Raw genomic sequence first — 22,359 nt, 5'->3', positions numbered from 1 at the left:
ATAGCCTATTTTTGGAGTTACACCAAGAAAGTCTTTATTTGACTCTTCATTTATGTCGAGTAGGTCTGTGTGATTTTCCGCTATCGCCATGAGAAGCGGTCTCCCCGCCTGCTACTGGTGGGTAGTACTGCTCACTTTCATCGGCGTACTCGGGGTACATAGCCGGGGGTCTTGCCGTGTTTTCAAATCTAGGTGTGTGTCGGATACCCGTCTGACGGGCCACACCTTGGCGGTGTGGTATAACGTAACGTCAAAAATTCGGTGTATGAGTAGATGCTTTTCTAATATTAAGTGCGAGTCGATAAATTACCGCATTAAGATGCAGGAATGTCAATTAAACAGTGCTGCTATAGGAAGATTGTATGTTGGTGAGATGGGAGATGGAGACGTGTATTGCGGACCGGAGGAGGGTGAAGATTTGCGGGTAAGTTTGGTGTTAATTACCATGCATTGTTATTACCGTTGGTCATGTCTTTCTCCCGTTTTTGACCAATGTTACAAAATCTGGTAAGGAGAGCCAAATTTAGTCTGGCCAACTTCCGCAATGAAAATAGATATTTCATTTTGCCGAAATGACGGCAAATATATTTGACATTCTGCTTCACTTCATGAGGGGAAGCCATGTTTATATTTTAATAACAAAATAAATTTTTGTATATCGTCGTTCGTACCACGAACTGACCTAACTCGTTCACTGTTTTAAAAAACGTGTTCAGAGAAAATCACGATTGAAGTTGCACTACTTTTGAAACTGCTGTTTCGGAGTCTGCTTACCAACTTTATTGTATTATTTTATGACGAAAACAAAGCTGAATACTTTATTCATACAGAACTATCAATGTGTTTTAATCCCTAAAACTATTTTAATAAGTAACTAGAGATTGAGAGTTTGTGAACAAACTCAAGGTGTTCGGTTTCCGGGAGTAAAAGCCTGGATTAAAAAACAAATATTACACCTTGCTTTGTTCTCAAGATTTGTAATAAATGATTCAAATTACAAAAACTGTCAAAACCACATGATTACGTCATCTAGTAAAAGTGTATGTTTGGTGACGTCATCGGTAATATTTGTTTTAAACCAGACCTTTGCCAGACTTGTATGGTGTGATGGTAAAGCATCAAAGGATGTTTATTTCGACCTAAAAGCCAATAAACCACGCCCTTTCAAATCATTTCACAGTCACTTCCCGTTTAGACAGGTCAAAAGGTCAACGAAAGTTCACCAACATATCCATTTCTGTCAAGTACGTAAAGCCCTTTCATATGATGTACAGATTGTCAAAATAGCTTATGTAGTTTAGGAAATATGAACTTAGGAAATATTGACTGACGACTGAAGAAAAGACTGTAAGGGGCATGTATGTTTTAACCGCCTTGAACGAAGACTATTCTTCATGAAGCTTTTTCGCGCTCTATTGATAATATTTATAAAAAAAAAAGTAAAAAAAAAAAACGTGGATCAAAAATAATGATTTTTTGAAATAATAATTTGATTTTTTATTACTCAAGAATGGATGACGTCATCATGACCTAACTAACACATTATTCCACTCCTAATGCATATCTAACTATGTGCGAAGTTTCAAGTTCATGCGAGTTTGGGAAGTGTGCTTTTGTTCGAGGACAAGGGACGAAGAGAAGAAGAAGATGAAAATCTGGATTGTTTTATTGATTTGTTTGTACTAAAGTTTTGTTTAATCCGGCAGTTTATTTTAGCAAGACCACTCCTAATTGCTTGGGCCTTATGCTTTAACCATTCTGTTTTCTTTGAATGTTTTGTATTGTAACATCCATGTCTGTGCATGGAGGTAGAAATAGATTAGTTTACGTAACGTCCTTTCCTACTAGAGAAAGTTTGAAAGGGCTTATGTTATTTCAGAGATTTTTTTTCTTTAAAATATTTAACTCAAAATAACTTGGATAGTTGTTTTAACAAATAATCAAAACAATTGATGATTATGCTAAGTTCAAGAAGTAATAGATATCGTAATACTGACGTGAATTCCGTGGGCCCAAAACGCCCTTCGCCCGGGGGGAGTGGTCGATCGATGTAACGTCTCTATTCTTCTCGGTGTTTAACCAAAACATAACCAATGTTCGTCATTTTGTACTGTTGTTTTCTCACATAATTAAAAGTCCCATGAATCACTGAAGTAGGTGGCCATCTCAGCGAAACTTCGTCTTCGATTCCACATTGACCACTAAGCCATCAGAAGGGTAACATTTGAACAATTTGACGCTGAAGATTGAAATGAAATCGTTTTCGCAGCGTTCTGCATAGCTATATAGCTCTATGCATATCACGCTATGGCACAGAGTACAACAAACTTGGCAGCATGCCACCAAATAAATTATGCCTAATACACTACACGTGTACGCCACAAGTGTTACGCACAACCAATGGGGAAATTTCGTAGTTCTTTATACAAGAAATTGTGAACTTTCAAACTCGATTTTGAACCAGAAGACGAGCTCAAAATGGGATCACGTCTGCGAGGCATTTACGGAGTTTTTAACGAACTTTCCGATGATGTGTCGATTGTAACAACCCATCATGTAGATCAAAAGTTATGATTTTTTGAAATAATAAACTTTGAAAATTCATAACTCAAGAATTGATGACGTCATCGTGACATAACTCAAACGGTTTCTTCTCCTTATACATATCTAACTATGTGTGAAGTTTCAACTTTATATGTGCTTGGGAAGTGTGATTTTTTTAGCGGACAATCGCCGCTAATAAGCAGAATGGACGATCACTGGAGCGTGCTCTGCTGCACCGCTAATACACGTGCAATGTTTATGCACATACCAATGGGGATTTACGTTGTTCTTTAGACGTGAATTTTGAAATTTTCAACCTCTCTTTTGAGCCGGAAGACAACATCAAAATGGGGTCATGTCTGTGAGGCGTTTACGGAGTTTTCAATGACGATTCCGATGATGTTTCGATTGTAAAAATCCCTCATGTTGATCAAAAGTTATGATTTTTTGAATTAATAAACTTTGAATATTCATAACTCAAGAATTGATGACGTCATCATGACGTTACTCACACGGTTTTTTCTCCTAATAAATATCTAACTATGTGTGAAGTTTCAAGTTCATACGATGTTTGGAAAGATGTTTTTGTAGGGGGACAAGGGACGTACAGAAGAAGAAGAAGAAGAAGAAGAAGAAGAAGAAGAAGAAGAAGAAGAAGAAGAAGAAGAAGAAGAAGAAGAAGAAGTATCAATAAAAAAATAAAAAAACGAACAAAAATAGAGGTGTTCCGGGCTGTTGGCCCGAACACCTAATTAATTCCTAAACAGATGGGTCACTTGTGAAATTGAAAATTTCATTTTTGCCTGCAGCGCGCTGTGTACAAACCAATGCGTAATAGAGACCTTTATAACACCCCTTGCAAGTATTCTGCCTGCTCATTGGTTTAGAGCGCGTCACATGACATGTCTTAGTTTTGCTAGACGACGGCCGTGTGATAGTGCGTCGGTTTGCCATGCGCTAGTCCGAAGACTAGCACACGGCGCCGTGCGCTAGTCCGACAGACTAGCACACGGCGTGCAGTACCCAGACGTCCGTTGCGTGTACGAGGATGATAAACTAATAGTCTGTAACCATTTCGGATTGCACGACACTACATGCATCACAGTAAGTAAAAGTGTTTGCAATCTGTATTCGCGTCGTCCGTGGATTGTAGCATTCAGGTCTGTAACTTAATAATAATAGTACAGGGGTGGATTTCACAAAAAGTTAGGACTAGTCCTAACTCGAGTTAGGACGAGTTACTCGTCCTAACTTAGGACTAGTCCTAAGTTTTAATAAAATCGATTTCACAAAACTTAGGACGGGTTTAATGCCTCCTAACTTCCATGGCAACGGCACTGAACCAGTCCTAACTTAGGACTGGTGTACGGGTCGTCCTAACTATTGAATTTGTGTCATAAAAAAAATTATGCGTACATAAGTACATATTCAACACACTTGCCTTCCGCTTTTATTAATAATGGCGCTTTTGCTATTGGCGGACCACGAAGCAAGGCGAGCTTTACGGAGAGAGAGATTGTTTCGGCCCAGGCGAAACCCGCTAAATTCACTGACTGACGACGAAGTCACGCGAAGATATCGCTTTACACGAATTGGGATCACCCAACTGTTGGAAAGGGTTGGTCGACAGATACAGCACAGAACACAGGTAATTCCTCGAACATCTTGACGATAGGCCTATTTACTTATTAGCAATCATAATACGTCGTCTCCAAATTTAACATTTTTGTAAACACCGCCCACATTACCAAGCGATTATTTTGTTTAGCGCCACCATGAGTCATGTGTGTGTTGCAAAGTGTAAACATTGGATGACCTCTGTCACTCTGACCTTGTCGTTGAATGTCAAAACGTTCGATATGGTTGTTGAAACCATGTTGAAACACACCGTTTGATAATGAAATGACATGTTAATTTATCTTAATCAAAACTGGGGCTACAGTTGAGCCACTTCACTTGTCGGCCATGTTGTCGTAGAAACAAGGATGATGAGGCAACTCTGTTAAAAATCGCAGAGAGAGAGGGGCAGAGTGAGACGGGGACTCGGGAGAGCAATGTTTGTGCCACAAAACGATCGTGCGGCGGCACAACAGAGAGAACCATGGAAGAATGGAGAACTTGGCAATTCTACAGTGGTTTAAAGCTATGTGGACTTTATTAATTGTTATCTTGCCTTATTATTGTTTATTTTAAAGCTATTTATTAAAATAACAGTATTATTAATTAACACTAGGCCTATCCGATTATTATAATATTATTATAGTTATACAGTACACTAACTAAAAGTAAAAATGACTAACAGTAACACTAACACTAAAACCATGGAGGAATAATTTAGAATTATTCCTCCATGCTAAAACAGTACACAGTAACACCTGACAAGGCTTGAAAACTGAAGAAGCAGCATAGTGTTAAGCCCGGTTCATACTTACTGCGAATGCAAATGCGAAGTGTGTAATTAAGCTTTGTGAATATTGCCGTCATAAATTCGCAACGAATATTCGCAATAAGAGTTGTTAAAACACACCTGTTGCTTTTTCTGTATTCTGGTTGGCTGAAACGCGGTCACGTGGGATGAACTAATATATAGTTTAGTGATTGCACGCGTGTGTTTGCGGGAACTAGTTACAGAGCGGGCACTAGTCTTTGAAAATAGTGCCCCGTTACAGGGGCCCTCTTTTGACTTGAATTGTGAACAGCAACTACAAAACTTCCTATCTTTTCCAGATTTCTGTTCTTATTTCACATTTAAGACCGAGCTGTATTATAAAACACATATTGACTGGCATAATTCAGTAACTAGTGAATGTCTATTCCCCCTCGGGCCTGTGAGTGACAAGAGGGGCCTATTTCCCGAGGCCGAACTTCTGGTCACTCAAAGTCCCTCGGGGGGAATAGACGTACACTAGTTACCTCATTGCCAGTCAACATGTACACATATAATACTCGCAGCGTGGGCAGAGATGTGATGTCAAATTCACGTGGTCGCTATATTCGCTTCGCATTCCCTGGAGTTATGAGCTGGGCTTTATTTAGTATATATGACTTTATACATTACTGATCATCAGCATCTGAGCATGGCCAGGGCCTGATGATCGACCACAAACAATCACTGATTCTTTGATTTTTGTATTTTCAGTGTAACAATGCCATTCCACCACTTCTTCAGCTGCTCACCACACTGCGCTTCTATGGCACTGGGGCATTTTATATGGTTGAAGGTGACCTCCATAATGTCAGTGCAGCATCAGTTTGCAGAATTATTCATAAGGTTTCAAGAGCCATCTCCACATTGACAAATGAGGTCATCACATTTCCCGTGGAAATTCAAGATGTGATGAGAGTGAAGCGAGACTTCCATGCAGTATCAGGTTTTCCGGGTGTGGTAGGTGCCATCGACTGCACACATGTCAAGTTGTATGGCGCTCCACTTGGAGAAGATGAGCACCTTTACGTTAACCGTAAAGGTTACCACAGTATTAATGTGCAGGTTGTCTGTGATGCTGGGTTTAAGATAGTTAATGTGGTTGCCAGATGGCCTGGAAGCTCACATGATAGTGCAGTTCTGCATGGAAGTCTGCTTGGACAGATGTTCACCGATGGAAGGTAAGTTAAACAGGCTACTTTTGTACTGACCCTTCTTTAGTCAAAAAGTGGGAGTGGAATGCAGAAATATATACTATTTTTGCACATCACGATCATACATGTTCCTCATCAGCAAAAGTGAGTGTCAACAACAATGGCAGTGTGGTATTATACATCTTGTCTTTACGCAATTCAAGGATTGATTATTCTTCCTTGAAGAAATTGCAGTGCAACAATAACTTTGTCCAACTAATGGGTGCATTCGTTTAGCTTCCCTGGGTCAACCCGGTGTGTGGCTTGTTTTTTTTCCAGGACGAACGTAGGTAATTATCTGCACACATTCATCCAGGAAAAAGAAACCGCCACACACCGGGGTCGACCCTGGGAAGCTAAACGAACGCACTCTATGTATAACAAAACATTAGAACAAAGTGATTAAAAATACCAATAATTTTATTTGAGCAATAGTATCCATTTGAAATATTGACAACTGTAGTTGTATATACATGTACCAACAATAATTGCAAAATGTTTTCTACAGAGTGCAAATATTTCAAGCTTAGCTACATGTACCTTTTATTTTTTTAATTCAAATTGCAGACTCCAAGGAACCTTAATTGGAGACACTGGGTATGCCCTGAGACCTTGGCTTATGACGCCAGTGACGGAGCCTGCGACAAATGCAGACAGACGCTACAACAGGTAGGTTTCTATTATATTAATCAGTGCGTTTGACCATATATTGATACAAATTCTAAATTGTGGGGGTTAAATCAATTTTGCAACAGCTAATAAGACCAATCCAATAATTTAGTACTGTCCACAAGTAATGGGGAGAGGTTGATAGTACACAAATATTGACTGCTTCGAGTGCTACGGTTAAAACTATGTCTTCCAGGTGATCCCCGGGGCGTTCTATTTTCCTGATTCAACTTCATAAAAACTCCCGTTGTGTTCATATTTAATTCCATTTAAAGGGTGATACAGCATTGTTTTTCTAGAAGAATGCAGTAACTTCTGTCATGGACTCATTGAATTTATTTAATTGTGCTTATTGTTCAATTTTTACAGGTCCCACAGGAGGACAAGGGTCAAGATTGAGCAACTATTTGGCCAACTGAAGCGCAGATTTCCTTGTTTATCACTTGGTCTGCGAGTTGCACCTCCAAAAGCCTGTCTGATCATCAAGGCATGTTGTGTTCTGTTCAATCTGTCAAAGGAGTTTCGGGAGCCGGAGCTACTTTTCGAAGGGGAAGTCGAAGTTGAAGATGATGATCATCATCTTCCATATGACGGGCCAATTCGTGATGGTGTGCTTCATAGGCAAATGTTAATAAACAGGTTTTTTTAAAGAGATAGCGTTGTTTTATTTTTGGGAACAGTATTCCCTTGCCAGTCACATAATCTTCCAAATACTCATCATAAAAGTAACCTGTAAAGTTTTCAACTAATCCAGAGTTCGCATATTTTGTGAAAACAGCAAATAGCAGTCTCCTGACGATGACTAGAGCAAGCTAGTTGAACTGTTGAGACCAATTCAGAACCGACTCCGCAGCAGTACAGTTAAATACAATCCTATAAGCTAAAGTAGTAGTCCAGTCTATTAACTATACCATCCGTCCTGGTAATAGTTAAAAAGCAGGACAGTTCTTTTCATAACTGAGAAGTCTCCCAAACGTCCGATTACCTACTCCGCAGCAGTAGAATAAAGCAAGACAGTTCTCTAAGAACAACTCTACTATTGGTAATTACTTAAAATATTTATTATCATAAAACCTTTTTTTGATTACGAGTAATGGGGAGTAGTTGATAGTATAAAACATTGTGAGAAACAGCTCTCTCAGAAGTGACACAGTTTTCGAGAACGAAGTAATTTTCCCTGAATTTGATTCTGAACCTCATTAGATTTTGAGGCCTCAAAATCAACCATCAGCACTCAACTTCGTGTGACAAGGGTGTTTTTTCCTTTCATAGTTATTTTGCAACTTCAACGACCAATTGAGCTCAAATTTTCACAGGTTTGTTATTATGCACATGTTGAGATACACCAACTGTGAGGACTAGTCTTTGACAATTACTAACAGTGTCTAGTGTCTTTAAACCAAACCACCACTCTTGAATCTAAAGCAACAGGGAAAAAAACTGAACGTAGGGGGGAATTTCCTTAACTCCACTAAGTGGGATTAATGAGGCATATTGAAATGAATCAACTGTTTCAAACAGGGTTGACTATAACCTCAAGGAATTACACAGTGTGTATTTTATTCAATCATGCTTAATTAAAAAATATACATAGTGCCCTCTCTTGATTCGAAGGAACACGTTGCCTTGGATCGGTCGAGTTGGTCTCTGGAAAGTGTTAACCGTTTGCTATAAAATGCATATGGGCAACTCCATGGTCAGTCGCATTACACTTTTCTGTGTTCATTCCTTGTCAACAACTAACAAAAAAATTGGTTTCATATGTTAGCTATAACTTCTAAGTGGAAAGAAAGCTGTTTCAAACACTATATTTTGGTGTCATGTCCATGTTTGCTACGAATTGCCCATATGGTTAGAAAGATGATTAAAAGTAGAAAATAATGATCCACACAAGTATCACTCGAAATTGTGTGGTTTTCCTTTTACTTTGCGAACTAACACGGTCGGCCATTTTTTGGAGTCAAAAATACGACTTCCTTAAATGGCCGACCGTGTTAGTTGCGAGGTAAAAGGAAAACCACACAATTTCGAGTGATACTTGTGTGGATCATTATATTCTACTTTTAAAATATCTTTCTAATCATATGCATTTTATAACAAAGAGTTACAAATGCTTTTCAAAGACCAACTCGACCGATCCAAGGCAACGTGTTCCTTTAAACGGGATTAACTGAAATCATCTATTCATTCAATCAGCTCGCTGGTTCATTCGCACGCAGCAGTACATGGTAGCGTGGCTGCTCATGTTGTAAGTGTCTAATCAGATTCGCCATTAAATAAAGTGAGTAGTGTCATTTACGTGTGTTATTATTTGCATCTTGAATGGTCTTGAATAGTCTTGAGGTCTTGAGTGGCGATCCCGAGTCTGGAGCGACTGAGCCCCGATCTCTAGTTTTGGCCCCTTTTATAGCCTAGCAGAAGTATGCGCTGCACACAGCTTGCCTGAGCCAGACAACTGATTGGTTAACTTTTAAACATTAACACAAATTCCAATCAGTTCTCTGGCTTAGGCAAGCTGTGTGCAGCGCGTACTTCTGCTATGAAAAGATTTGTCAATTGACACTGGCAAGAGTGCATCTTTTAATAACATCTGTTCAAAAGATACTCAAGTGTGCTGGCTAAGTATATGTAAACACACTTTATATTTTGCCAGCACACTTGAGTATCTTTTGAACAATTGTTATTAAAAGATGCACTCTTGCCAGTGTCAAATGACAAATCTTTTCAGCAGTCCATGGCTTGTCCTCTTGGTCTCCTTCCACTAACATATCTGCGTGTCCCTCTCTTTCAGTGGTGATGTTTCCATCTTCATTCTTGTCTCATCACCATTACTAATTGATTTGAAGAAATAAAACATGTCAGTAATTTAAACAGATCAATTATAAAAACAACAAATTTGCTGGTCTGGTGCAATCTCTCACAGAGTAGTGCAGTCAGGGGTCCATGATTTCCCACCCGCCCTCCTCTAAATTACAGGGTTCAACCTTGACACTAGCGTGGCGTACACTGTTAATTTGCTATGGGCTAGAAAACACCACCTGTCAACTTAAAACAGGGGGCTACTAAAGGTTATGTGGGCAAGTTGAACCCACAGTTTATAAGCCCTGTTGGCTACTTAACAAAAAGCTTAAGAGCAAGGCCTGAATTACCATTTTGAAAAGATCCGAACTTGCTCTGCCGCACACTGGCTTTACTGAGATGGCAATACCACTCCAGATGTTTTATCCTCGTAAGACTCTTCCCATCACCTGAAAACAAGGTACAAAGGTTAACGTCATTTTACCGTTTTTATGTCATGAGTGGTCAAACATAATAGTAGGATGGATTGATCAATGAGCCGTCATATTCACCAAGCTCTAGGTGTCTCTCGACATTTACTTTTTTCCTGTGACAACTTGTTAATCTGTGTCGTCTCAAATATGACATAAGAATCTAGTTTTTCTTCATACTCAAGAAAATTCATAATAAGTTGTACCACTGACTAAGAGTATACGCCAATCTTATCCTAGAACTCAAGTGTAATATAAATTGTAACACTCGCCTTCTACTTCAATACCATAAAGACTAACCTATCAAAGAGTTTATTAAGTGCAACCATAGAAACAATGTACATGTATAGTGAGCATTTTATCCGAGACACTGCATCATTCTGTGCTTCAGTACAACATTGATGGCTAACCCCACATTTCTGCATTAGCTGTGTAAGCGAAGACCATTAAATTTTGACCTCTCGCATGTACATGTAGTTATGGTTATTAAAGTAAATAGGCCTAATTGATTCTGGTAGTTTGAAGAAAAAAAATTGAAGTTGAGTGGGTTGATTTAATAAAATGTTTCATAATCATATTTAGGATTACAATAAAAGGCATAATAATAACCACACAACACAAACACTTCATATTCAATTAAAGGTAACATTTATTGCATATTTACCGAAAGTCCAAAACACTCAAACATTATAAACAAGTGAATCAACAGGTGGTGCATGTTTTGCATCATTTAATTATTATTTGTTGATTGGTTTATTTCACAAATAAAAGCTTCACAGCCTAAAGGAGGCTGAAATGAATTTTATTTTTACAACATTAACAAAAGTTAAAAATTTAAATGTATATAGTTTAAAATGTACAACAATAAGACAACATTTAAAGTTGTTTTAAAATTCAAAATACATGGATATGACAACATTAAACGAAGAAAGACATAAACTCAGACATAGACAACAATGACAGCAACAGACAAGGACAACAACTCAACAAAAGAAACAATGACAGCAACTAAGACATGAACAACAATGACAGAGACATGGACAACAATGACAGCGACTCAGTCATGGAAAACAATGACAGCAACAGACAAGGACAACAACTCAACAAAAGAAACAATGACAGCAACTAAGACATGAACAACAATGACAAATACATGGACAACAATGACAGCGACTCAGTCATGGAAAACAATGACAGCAACTTATACATCAACATTGACAGTACTGGACATGGACAATAGAGAAATTAAATTTAAAAATATTTAACAAATGGAAACTGGATAAACACTTTAAAACAATTAATCAAGTGCTGTTTGAGAGAGGCTGTTTTTATACCGGTTGGTTTTGTAGCGAGGGACTGAGAGGTGATTACTGATTCTTAATTTTATAACTATGAGTTTGTGTTCTTTGCTCAGGAGGCCAACTACTAAATTTATCATCTTTAAGTGGGTTACATATATGTACAAACAAGGTGATTGAGTTACCAGAATGTTGGTTTGAATCCCGGCCAGGCCAGTCACTCCATGTGTCCTATGGCAAACTATGAGTGATACTGGCCCACTGAATCTGACATTTAAAGGTAATCATTTCCTCTAAGGTTCATCTGCTGCTGGTGAGTTTACAATATTGAATGTAATTCCATTAAGAAACATCTTCAAATTTTCACTGATGTCTTTCAACGATCCAGAAATCTGTGTGAGTACTTGAAGGTGTTCCTTATCAACCTGCAACCTCTCTTGGTCCAAATCCAGCCGGTCCCTTTCAAGCTGCATCACCGTTTTTTGATGTGGCTTGCTGGTGACTGGTGGAGGGCAGACAGTATGTTGGCCGGTGTTTTGGGGACAGGTGGTTTCTTGGGGGCAGGCTGTTTCGTGGGAGAGACTCTCTTCATCGTCATCTGTCTCCTCTTCCTCTTCTTCCTCTTGATACCGTCCTCTTGAATCATCTTGTATAATAGCTTGAGAGAAAAAAGTTGAAAGTGAAATTAATAATTATTTTCTTAAAATATTAATATAATTAAAATGTTGTTTTTTTACCCTTAAAATCTTAGTGTTTGCAAAAATTGTAGTTTGTAAGAAGTACATGTCGAAGTTAAATTTGATTCATCAAAATTTTTATCACTGAATGTTTAATGATAATCCTCTATTATGACCCCTAGTTATTGGTAAAGCCTAACATTAAAGGAACACGTTGCCTTGGATCGGACGAGTTGGTCTATAAAAAAGCCTTTGAAACAGTTTGTTATGAAATGTATATGGTTGGAAAGATGTTTAAAAAGTAGAATATAATGATCCACACAAGTATCACTCAAAATTGCACGGTTTTCATTTTACGTCGCGAATTGACACGGTCGGCCATTTATGGGAGTCAACTTTTTGACTCCCATAAATGGCCGACTGTGTTAGTCGACGAGGTAAAACGAAAACCACGCAATTTTGAGGCATATTTGTGTAGATCATTGTATTCTACTTTTACAACATCTTTCTAACCATATCAACTTTATAGCAAACGGTTACAAACGATTTTCAAAGACCAACTCGATCGATCCAAGGCAACGTGTTCCTTTAACAAAGAGAACTGACTCGTCTTCGGTTACCATTCGAGATGATTTCCATTGCTTCTTCAACACATGTAGGGGTTGGTGATGTTGAAGGCATGGCGTTCATGGGATCGGACTCTCCATCCTGTTGGGTTACAATCCCATCCTTGGCCACAGGCGACAACGCCTCAAGCACTTTATCATATATGCGGTTAGGTTGTGGCCTTTCCCCTCCACCTAAAAATAAACGACACATAATACAAAAAAGTCTGAGGTTGTATTTAAGGAATGAGGTTGGCCTTTTTTGTTCAACATTATACATTATTTTATACCAAGCAAGATGACGTGCACTTAATTTAAAAAACAGGTTTTCATCTTCCTTTGGTTAAAATCTTGTTTGAAACAGTTCAAAATTAAATGTTTCACTTTCACTTCCAATGGAATTTGTATACAAGAGAATTTTTTTTAGAGCACCTATAGGCCTAATCATAATAAATACATGTATACGTTTACAATATTATTATGTTATTGTATTATCTTGTAAAAAGGTGATAGTTCTAATCTATATAAAGAAAAACAAGAATTTTATAAATATTTGAGTAGGCTATTAAATATAACCCACGACATGAAACTTGATTCTCCACATGATTAAGCCCGACAACGAAAATACACACCGTGAGTAAACAGCAGAGCTTTTGTCAGCGGTGGAGTTTGCACAGTGTGGCGGTAAACGGGAATCAAAGTTAGGGGTCGAAAACATAATATGGGGGTCAAAAACATATGAGCGTCAATAACATATGAGGGTCGATAACATATGACTCCATGAAGTGATAGTTCTGGAGTCGAGGATATTTTAATAAGAATTAAAACTCACCTGTTTTTGTGCACTCCCTGTGATAATTCCTCGCATCACTCTTTACAGTGTTCCACTTCTTTCTGATTTTACTCCATGGCCTCGCAGAACAACCATTCTGTACGAGGACAGCTCCCATCTCTTTCCAATAATGACTCTTCACCTTCATCACATTTACCGAGCCCTTTCCATCGCTGTTAGTCCCTACAAGCTGATGCTTGTGCAGCTTCATGAACTCGGTCAACAGACAAACCTCCTCGTATGTCCAATTGCTCGATCTTGATCGCCGGTTATTATTATTATCGTCAGGATGATGTTTAGGCATAATGATTGGAATACCCTACTCCTAGAACTATTTCGGTTTCGTCCGGCTATCGTCTCCCGTAACCTCATAGGTTTATATCTCTCACGCGTACAACGACCCATGGTTCAATGAATTTCGGCATCAGGAATCTCTCTTTTTTTTTTTTTTAATCTCGCCAAAATTAGGCTCTATGTGTCCTTTGATGTATCAATGTGTATTCTTTTGACCAGAGAATCCACTCCACAATCTCAAAAATTGTTAAAAATGATAAATTCTTACCGTAATTTCAGATTCCCTATCTACTGTACGTGTTACTCCTCTGCCAACAATAATTGAAAATTACCCGACCTCGTTTTGCGAAAATGCGTCACGAGAGGGCGGGTACGATCCGTGATTTGTGTACAAAACATACACGGAACCACGAAGCTCGCACAGGGTACCAGTATGTAAACGGCTGTGTGCAAAAAGTGTACATACTGGTACCCTGTGCGAGCTTCGTGGTTCCGTGTATGTTTTGTACACAAATCACGGATCGTACCCGCCCTCTCGTGACGCATTTTCGCAAAACGAGGTCGGGTAATTTTCAATTATTGTTGGCAGAGGAGTAACACGTACAGTAGATAGGGAATCTGAAATTACGGTAAGAATTTATCATTTTTAACAATTTTTGAGATTGTGGAGTGGATTCTCTGGTCAAAAGAATACACATTGATACATCAAAGGACACATAGAGCCTAATTTTGGCGAGATTAAAAAAAAAAAAAGAGAGATTCCTGATGCCGAAATTCATTGAACCATGGGTCGTTGTACGCGTGAGAGATATAAACCTATGAGGTTACGGGAGACGATAGCCGGACGAAACCGAAATAGTTCTAGGAGTAGGAATACCCGATGATTGATACTTAACTTAGTTAGTGAAAACAAAATATCACTTGGCAGTGAGTATATAGCCGGCCTACGTTGCGTATGACGAGTGCGACAAAAATAACAAAGCAGGCCTAGGCCTAAACAGTAAAATTAAAAAAGAGAAGTGGCTACACGACAACGATAACCAGCCATGTGTTAACGTATGTATGCTCAATTTGCCGATTGAGAAATTGTATTGGAACTTTTGATGATTACTATGTAATGATCGATCTAGCTAGCACTAGAAGATTAGCAGTTACACCATATAGAAACTGGATTCTCACGTTCACAATCTCTGCATAATTTCCATACCATACTTACGTGTTATTATGAAGTTGCAGACGACATTTCCCGAAAAGTTTGGAGCCAAAAAGTTGCGCCGTGTCGACTCGCCAATCAGCCATCTTGATTTACAGCGCGCTTGATTTCCCGACGACTGTTTTGTTTTTGCATTATAACAGACGTTAAACAGCCGTAACATAAACCATTCCAGCCTCGTTCAATAAATAGTTTACGGCTTTATCAAAATTAAGACTAGTCCTGCTTAAGACGAGTTTTGTGAAATCGATTTTAGGGTCGATCTTAGCTAGGACCGATCCTAAGTCTAGGACTAGTCGTAACTCCTAGGACTAGTCCTAAGTTAGGACTACCTTTGTGAAATCGACCCCAGTATTTAGAAATGTTTGGGGTGTTATAGAACAAATATTGACTGCTTTTACTCGTGCAATGGTTAAAAACTATGACTCCCTCGGTGATCCCCGGAGCGTTCTTTTTTCCCTCGGCTTCGCCTCGGGAAAATAGAACGCTCCGGGGATCACCTCGGGAGTCATAGTTTTAACCATAGCACTCGAAGCAGTCAATATTTGTATAATATTACGGTCACTTTGTGAAAATACTACGCTCCCCAGTTAGGTCACTTCGTGGTACGAAAATTTGCATGCGCGCCATAATCGCGCGCGCTGTAGCGCATAGTTTAACCATTGGTAAAGCGACGTATCTAGATATAGACCATGGGATGATCGCTAGAATTGTTCAAAACCGTAGCCCCCACTTTTGGACCACGCAATTTTTGTATGTAGGTATGAAATAAAATACAGAAAATCCATTACTTGCTGTTGCTTGGCGAAAATCCTGCACCGAATCCCGAAAAGAAACAATTACAGCGACAAATAGTGGTCTAAAAATCCTCGGAAGCCTGCGATGTGGGTGACGTCATTCGAAGCATTATCGTGTTTCGTTCTCACACTGTACCATTATAACATACAGAGTACTTCTTCAAACCCCTGAATAAAAGAATGCCGATTCATAGGCTCGTTCGACAAAATTATAAGTTATCACACAAGCGCGAGTGGAATACGAACAAATAGTGCGTCTGCGTCCCACATCTAACTCGGCCGCGCCCCACATCTAACTCGGCCGCGCCCCACATCTAACTCGGCCGCGCATGTGATAATAAAAATTTAACACACGCACGTCGTAGCAGCAAAAAACAAATGGCGTTGTACTTGATGTCCAATCAATAAAAATCATGGGTTTTTGTTGTAGGCCTTTGCATGTTAATCGGACAGAAAAGGGGAAAATTTACATTGTTCCTATTAAACACTTGGAATAGGTTCTTGAACTGCCGTGAACGACGTTAAATAGTCCCAGTATATACAGACGTTATCAAAAAATACTGTTTTGACCTAAAATGACCCAAAAATTGGTCTGTTCACGAACTGTGCAGTTTTAGAGCTTAGCAACAACCAAATTCGGATTCAGTACCATTGGAAACCCTTGTGCGTCAAATTTCATGCGGTCCGGAGATGGGGACCACGAAACTCCCTAAATAGGCCCCTTTTCAATACCCATCCCATGGTCTAATAGGTCACTTTGTGAAAAGACAAAATGGCAAGTCCAGCGATGCGTCGTTTATACTAATTAGTGTAATTACCAAACTATTACATATTAGGCACTGAAACTTGCTGATAATGTTAACAGCATTGAGTTTGTCAATAATTTGTTTGAAAACAAATTTGCGAAAATGTGTGATTTTGTGTCAGTTAGGTCAGTTCGTGGTGCGACCGACGATATATATAAATCCACATAATGGTTTAAGGCTCAATGCTTTTCGAATTGGTTTCAGATATTGAGTTTATACGGAGATGTGTCTTCAGAAACCGCTACAACTAGGCCTACGCCACGAGTTACCACACCACAAGAAACCACTACACCACAAACAACCACAACACCACAAACAACCACAACACCACAAATAACCACAACACCAACAGCAACGACTGGTAAGTCGAAATGAATATGAGTTACATTGTTAAAGAGAATTAGGCCTGACCTTGTCCATGTTTTGTTTGTTTAACTTTCGATTAAAGATTGTAAGAATTATTTTATTAGTTGGTTGTTCCCTTACACCGAGGTGTGTTCACCATTGTATCCAGAGTACTGTGCCATCAAAACATGTGAGCGCGTAAAATAAATTGAATGCAACAGTAGCTCAAAGAACTTCCCTATAGTTTAACAAAAGTATGGAAACATGCGTGATTTAATGCTTGTGCATGAAAGTGGAAACATAAATACTTGGAACAGTTTATATTTGGTCACTAGTGATCCAGTGGTCATGTTTATAATGTATTATGAATAAAAGTGTTATGTGGTCACTAACGTCATAACATGGTCGATCAACCCTTTTTTATTATCGAAATAAGCTAAGTTTATCTCCGCAAGTGGATGGGTCCGTTACCACGTCTCATTAACATTTTTGAGAACCATGTCTCACCTTAAACTGTTACCTTGGACTTTTAGGCAACTGGTTGAAAACCACATTTCTACTTCCTTGTTTTTAAAATTGAACCGTTAAAGGTAAAAACCCGTATTGGCTAGTCCTTTCGCTGATATTTTTATGTTGTGTTTTATTTAATGGCCCATTATTCTGCGGCTCCATACCTTCTAACTACCGAGAAATGGTAACTAGTGGCAACTGCTGAGCACGCATCAACAATTAATTTGTGAAACGAACTGAGTGTCCTGATTGTTAATAGCCCCCCCCCACCTGGGGGGGGGGCGTGGCGCGGGCACGTTTTCATTGTCTGTCATCAAAGATGGCTGTCAATGACGTCATATTCAATCAGTTTATATACGTTTGCATATTATATAGCACTGAAATTAACGCGTCATGCGTTTAAAATGTTATTCTCGTCATGTTGTACCTCACTATTAACCCCACTCTAAATTACCAGTGCCTAGCAGGGTCAATATGTGACCAGTTAACAGACCGTCTTTTATATTATATATGACTGGTACCCAGCACTTTTTAAAATACCACAGATGAAAGTTCTCACTAAAGGCAAACCCTGAAGTCAAAATTCGCGCCGTCTGTGAATGCACAAGAACCAAATGCACTTTAATAGGGGTCTATACCCCGGTGTTCCTGGTTTGATGGCTGCATAATACGCCGCAGCACCACGCAAACCATTAAATAGTGCTATGTTACCAAAGATCTCATACTTCAAAATGATTATACCATGTAGGGAAATACTGACAGCGCATAGGGATGTCATGGTGATAATACGTGCTTTATTATAAGAGTTGTTAATAGTTATGTCCTCAATTATTGTCAATATTCCGTGTCAGGCCACCACAATAGCCTTCGCAAAGAAACAAACACCAGAATCGAACAGAAGATTTCTTTCGTTTCCATAGAAACTGTATAATGCTAATAACGGAAGCATCGCGGACCGGCATTGTTATTGCTGAGCTTCGGTGTCTATAGTATTAGATGCGCATGATAAACCTACAATTTAATATCAACCATGGGTACCAGCTGAAAATGAAACCACGCCCCAGACAATGGATCGAGAGGATGGTATGTAAACAAAAGACCCATATTGTGGTGCATGGAACGTGTTTGTTTGACTTGCAAAAAAACTACATGATGCTCAACTCTATTCATTCAATTCAATATGACGTTTATTTCGTACTCTTTTATAAAAAATAATTCATTATGAGAATTTACAGTGCGTAGAAAGGTAACAAAATTAAAAGCGCTTAAAACATTTTAATTATGACAAAAATAACGTAGTTAAACTATATAAGATTACAATAAGTAACTAGCTAGAAATGAACTATGTACAGAAAAGCAGCTCTGGTTTACAAAGAAGATTCATGGCCTATTGGCGAGAAGAACAATAGACCTACGCACCTGTTTCAGATTAATTAAGTTGCATGTCTCAATGCGCATTTTGTGAAATAAGAGTTCAGCGACACAAGATACCATCATGGCAAGCCGATTCGGACACGGTCTTTTGCAACGGCGGCCATTTTGGCAGCCGGATTTATGTTCCACTACTCCGTCTCCCACACTCCTTGCGTTATATTATATTTAAGATGGCGTTTGTGCATGTATTGGCCCAATTTAATTTGCTTCTTTTATTAACAAAATCGGTATTTAAAAACAATTTTGTTGTGTTGGTTCCTTTAAACAGATGCCAGCGCATCCTACTACTGTACCAACAAGCCAGCTAGTGGAGTGTACACGATTCACTACGAGGGGTCTGCCGTTGGGGGCGTTCAGGTGTACTGTGACATGGACACAGATAGCGGTGGTTGGATCGTACGTCAAACTAAACCATCTTTATTTCTTTGTTTGATTTTTGCTTTTCTGTTTTGTCGTTTTGTGATTTTGCTTTGTCTGTTCATTTAACAATAATGACACACCGACCATTTTCAATTCATCCTCCCAGATTTTGAAGGGTATGTCAGGGTACATTATTATTTATTATTTGAATAATATTCCAGGTATTTCAGAGACGAACGGACGCATCTCTCAATTTCTACCAAAATCACCAGAGCTATGCAGACGGTTTTGGTGACATCAATGGAAACTTCTGGCTAGGAAACCAACTTCTGCATGACGTCACCTCAACCGGCCAATGGCAACTCAGGGTTGATATGACTGACTGGGTAGGAGGCGTGGCCTATGCGCAGTATGACGTGTTCAGCATCGGAGCATCACCAGGATTCAGACTGAATGTTGGCCAATACTCGGGCACTGCAGGTGAGCTCTGCTAACTTTTCCTATATGGTTCAGTTTGTCTCTGTTCAACCACAAATCATGAACTCTTACAAGAAACGTGACAGTGGCACAACCAGACTTTTCTTCGGGTGACAAGTAGGGTCAAAACATGGGGGCCTTTTGGTTTGTTGGACCATTCATGTGGGTTTTTTCCGACCTCATGGGGGTGCAAGAGAGGGGTGGGTTCCACTAAAAAATGAGGGTGGTGTAAATACGAACTCTTCTTAAAGAAGGTTCCATTCTTTTGCAGGTGACTCGATGACACATCACAATAATTTCGGTTTCACCACCATGGATTATGACAGCGATGGTGCGACTGGAGGCAACTGTGCTATCTGGCTGAATGGTGGGTGGTGGTACAACGCCTGCCACCGGTGCGCCCTCAACGGCAATTATCTGATTGGAGGGGGAGTTACCCAGAGGGATCAGGGTCTTCAGTGGGTAGCTTGGAAGGGGTTTGAATACTCACTGAAAGAGACTGAAATGAAAATTCGTCTCCTTTCATCGTAGAGGGCTCACCTTGTTTTGGGAGACTTTTGGACGGACCTTTTCACATTTTTTTTCCTTCAAAAGTAGTGCCCGTGCTCACCAACGCTCAGAGCAGCAAAAGTCTCACAAGCTCCCCCATAAAATGCTAAATATTCAGAAATAGAAAACTCACTAATAATTTCAAAGTCTATCAGTGGCCTCTAATAAAATTAATTATATATTTGCTGACAACGGAACTGTTTTGATAGCTTAAGCAGGTTTAGCTTTTGAACATAATTGTGCTCATCCAAAGTTTAAATCACCTCTGCACAATTAAGTAACTTAATTATGGATTTATAGATGTCGGTGTTATTGTTGATGTTGTTGGGGAGGTTTGGTTTTTGGTGTTTTTTTTTTTGTTGTTTTTTTTTTTTTGGGGGGGAGAGCGTTTACGGTATGAAAGGAGTATTAAATATAAACATTAGTTATAAATAATCAAAATGAAATGAACAAACGAATATTGTTTAAACACCGAAGTTATTGTTTATTTCAAACTAATGAATTAATTAAACGACAGGAAAACACTGACAACGCAATAATCAAACGAGAATATTTTATACGAAAATGGATGACAAGCGATGAGGTTACCATCATACCCATAGTTTCCAGAGAAGAGATATCGGTCAATATTTATTGACTTTTATTCCAATTGGCCCCTTTGAAGCATTTTGATTGCTTGTCCCTGTGCTTATTTGTAAAAAAACAAAAAAAAAGTGTTGATAGTGATACTGGTAACCATTGGCAACCGATGAAATTAGTTCGCGAAACATTCTTGATGGAGATTGTGTGATAAATATAGATTATTTTAGCGGGGGGGGGGGTGGCAACCTTGCTTAAGAGTCGATAATTTAATGCCACAATTTTTTTTAAACATAATACACAATGAACAAAATGTTTTCAATCCTGGCCTAAAAACAAACTGTCACCCTCAAGTATTGCTTTATAGTTTGCTGCGCAGAAGTTACAAGCAGGAAACTAGTCACATATTATGTGAGATTGTATCAGATTGTATTTTTGGCTGCTAAGCATTATTTTGTTGTGCTTACTCCTTAAAGTTATACATTTTTATTCGATTATTACCGATAGTGTCATTTTTCGTCTTAAAATCATTTGTAGTTCGGAGAGCAAGAAAAGGTTTACGGTCCTTTCTTTTAAAATTAAGTAATAATTTTATCAAACTAAGTATAGTGTCCCAAGTATTAATTTTGTTTCATTGTTATAACTTTTAACAAACTATTTGAGCTGTATGAAAAATGTCTTTGTATTTAGAACAATCGCAGTGTTGGAACGTTGTGTATCAATATGATTTAAAAGGAAGATTTTATTTTTCTGAAAGTATTAAAATTAAAATTCAATCTAGTGACAACTAAGGTGATTTTGGTCCTTCATCGATTAGAGTTGATTTCAGTCTGAAGTTTTAGAATAGAGTAGTCTTTGTTTGAGTTATCTCGATCATTGTTACGACAGGCGGGGCTTTCACAGTCTATAGCGGGAAGATTTGGCGGGATGTGCCGTACGTTAAATAATTATAGCCTAGGGTCTTTCAGGGAATTTCGGTAGATTTAATTTTACACTTTCAAGTATTCAAAGTTCTTTTGTTTACGGAGTGATCGATAGATCAATATTTAGCTGTTCCGACCGTCCGTCGGAACAGGTGTTGTTTTCGTCGAGATTTTTATTATTTTTATTATTATTATTATTCTTTGTTTCTCCCTAAATCCCATAGCGTTTGTACACGTTTTTGCGGCAGCCTAATCTCCTAAACCATAATACGAAAGAGTGAGTTTATTATACCAAATTGAAGCTTAGAACATAAGCTTAATTCTTATCGTAAAAAAAATAAAATTGTTAATTAATAAGCCTTAATTAAGCTTATGAATATTTAATTAGCAAACCTAGTTAACACCATATCTCAAAAAGTAGACCGCCGTAGACATAAGTCAGGTCCTGCTAAGGTGATTTCTGACATAAAATTTCGGACGACGTCACCATGACGTCATGTAATGCAAGTTTGGTGTCTGTGCACAAACACAATGGCTCTTCAAATCTATACTTGAAACTG

General features: G+C 38.7%; 4 protein-coding genes across 5 annotated transcripts in view; 2 read left to right on the top strand and 2 right to left on the bottom strand.

Moving 5' to 3' along the window:
* Positions 1–15,822, bottom strand: part of LOC139948539 (F-box/LRR-repeat protein 6-like) — a 30,521-nt gene extending 14,699 nt beyond the window's left edge. The window contains exon 1 of the mRNA XM_071946719.1: positions 15,811–15,822. The gene's annotated coding sequence lies outside the window, so the exon portion shown is untranslated. The remainder of the gene's footprint in view (positions 1–15,810) is intronic.
* On the top strand, positions 349–22,151 carry LOC139948536 (fibrinogen C domain-containing protein 1-A-like). 2 transcript variants are annotated; one of them, XM_071946715.1, is made up of 6 exons: positions 14,400–14,435; positions 16,827–16,983; positions 18,398–18,560; positions 19,180–19,307; positions 19,493–19,751; positions 20,020–22,151. In XM_071946715.1, exons 3-6 carry the CDS (start codon positions 18,545–18,547, stop codon positions 20,277–20,279), a joined length of 663 nt encoding a protein of 220 aa, XP_071802816.1. In that variant the 5' UTR covers positions 14,400–14,435; positions 16,827–16,983; positions 18,398–18,544; the 3' UTR covers positions 20,280–22,151. The 2 variants fall into 2 exon arrangements, with proteins under 2 accessions (XP_071802815.1, XP_071802816.1); XM_071946714.1 differs by lacking the exons at positions 14,400–14,435; positions 18,398–18,560 and adding an exon at positions 349–424.
* LOC139948534 (putative nuclease HARBI1) lies at positions 3,992–8,761 on the top strand. The gene is made up of 4 exons (XM_071946713.1): positions 3,992–4,192; positions 5,684–6,150; positions 6,730–6,831; positions 7,201–8,761. Exons 1-4 carry the CDS (start codon positions 4,004–4,006, stop codon positions 7,478–7,480), a joined length of 1,038 nt encoding a protein of 345 aa, XP_071802814.1. The 5' UTR covers positions 3,992–4,003; the 3' UTR covers positions 7,481–8,761.
* Positions 11,176–13,839, bottom strand: LOC139948537 (uncharacterized). Its single transcript, XM_071946716.1, has 3 exons — positions 13,513–13,839; positions 12,696–12,875; positions 11,176–12,056 (listed from the first exon to the last, which is right to left on the bottom strand). Exons 1-3 carry the CDS (start codon positions 13,814–13,816, stop codon positions 11,692–11,694), a joined length of 849 nt encoding a protein of 282 aa, XP_071802817.1. The 5' UTR covers positions 13,817–13,839; the 3' UTR covers positions 11,176–11,691.
* Positions 22,152–22,359: the final 208 nt, after the last annotated feature.

Source organism: Asterias amurensis, chromosome 15 (genome assembly GCF_032118995.1).
Source record: "Asterias amurensis chromosome 15, ASM3211899v1".
NCBI lineage: Eukaryota > Metazoa > Echinodermata > Asteroidea > Forcipulatida > Asteriidae > Asterias > Asterias amurensis.
This window is presented reverse-complemented; position numbering and strand designations above follow the sequence as displayed.

Bases quoted from the DNA above. Each gene is read 5' to 3' on its own strand.
- LOC139948537 (XM_071946716.1), bottom strand. From the start codon at position 13,816: ATGCCTAAACATCATCCTGACGATAATAATAATAACCGGCGATCAAGA. The intron at 12,876-13,512 runs GTGAGTTTTAAT...GTTTATTTTTAG, and splicing joins CAGGGAGTGCACAAAAACAG to GTGGAGGGGAAAGGCCACAA. The intron at 12,057-12,695 runs GTAACCGAAGAC...TTTTCTCTCAAG, and splicing joins AATGGAAATCATCTCGAATG to CTATTATACAAGATGATTCA.
- LOC139948536 (XM_071946714.1), top strand. From the start codon at position 374: ATGGGAGATGGAGACGTGTATTGCGGACCGGAGGAGGGTGAAGATTTG. The intron at 16,984-19,179 runs GTAAGTCGAAAT...TCCTTTAAACAG, and splicing joins AACACCAACAGCAACGACTG to ATGCCAGCGCATCCTACTAC. The intron at 19,308-19,492 runs GTACGTCAAACT...ATAATATTCCAG, and splicing joins CAGATAGCGGTGGTTGGATC to GTATTTCAGAGACGAACGGA.
- LOC139948534 (XM_071946713.1), top strand. From the start codon at position 4,004: ATGGCGCTTTTGCTATTGGCGGACCACGAAGCAAGGCGAGCTTTACGG. The intron at 6,151-6,729 runs GTAAGTTAAACA...TTCAAATTGCAG, and splicing joins CAGATGTTCACCGATGGAAG to ACTCCAAGGAACCTTAATTG. The intron at 6,832-7,200 runs GTAGGTTTCTAT...CAATTTTTACAG, and splicing joins GCAGACAGACGCTACAACAG to GTCCCACAGGAGGACAAGGG.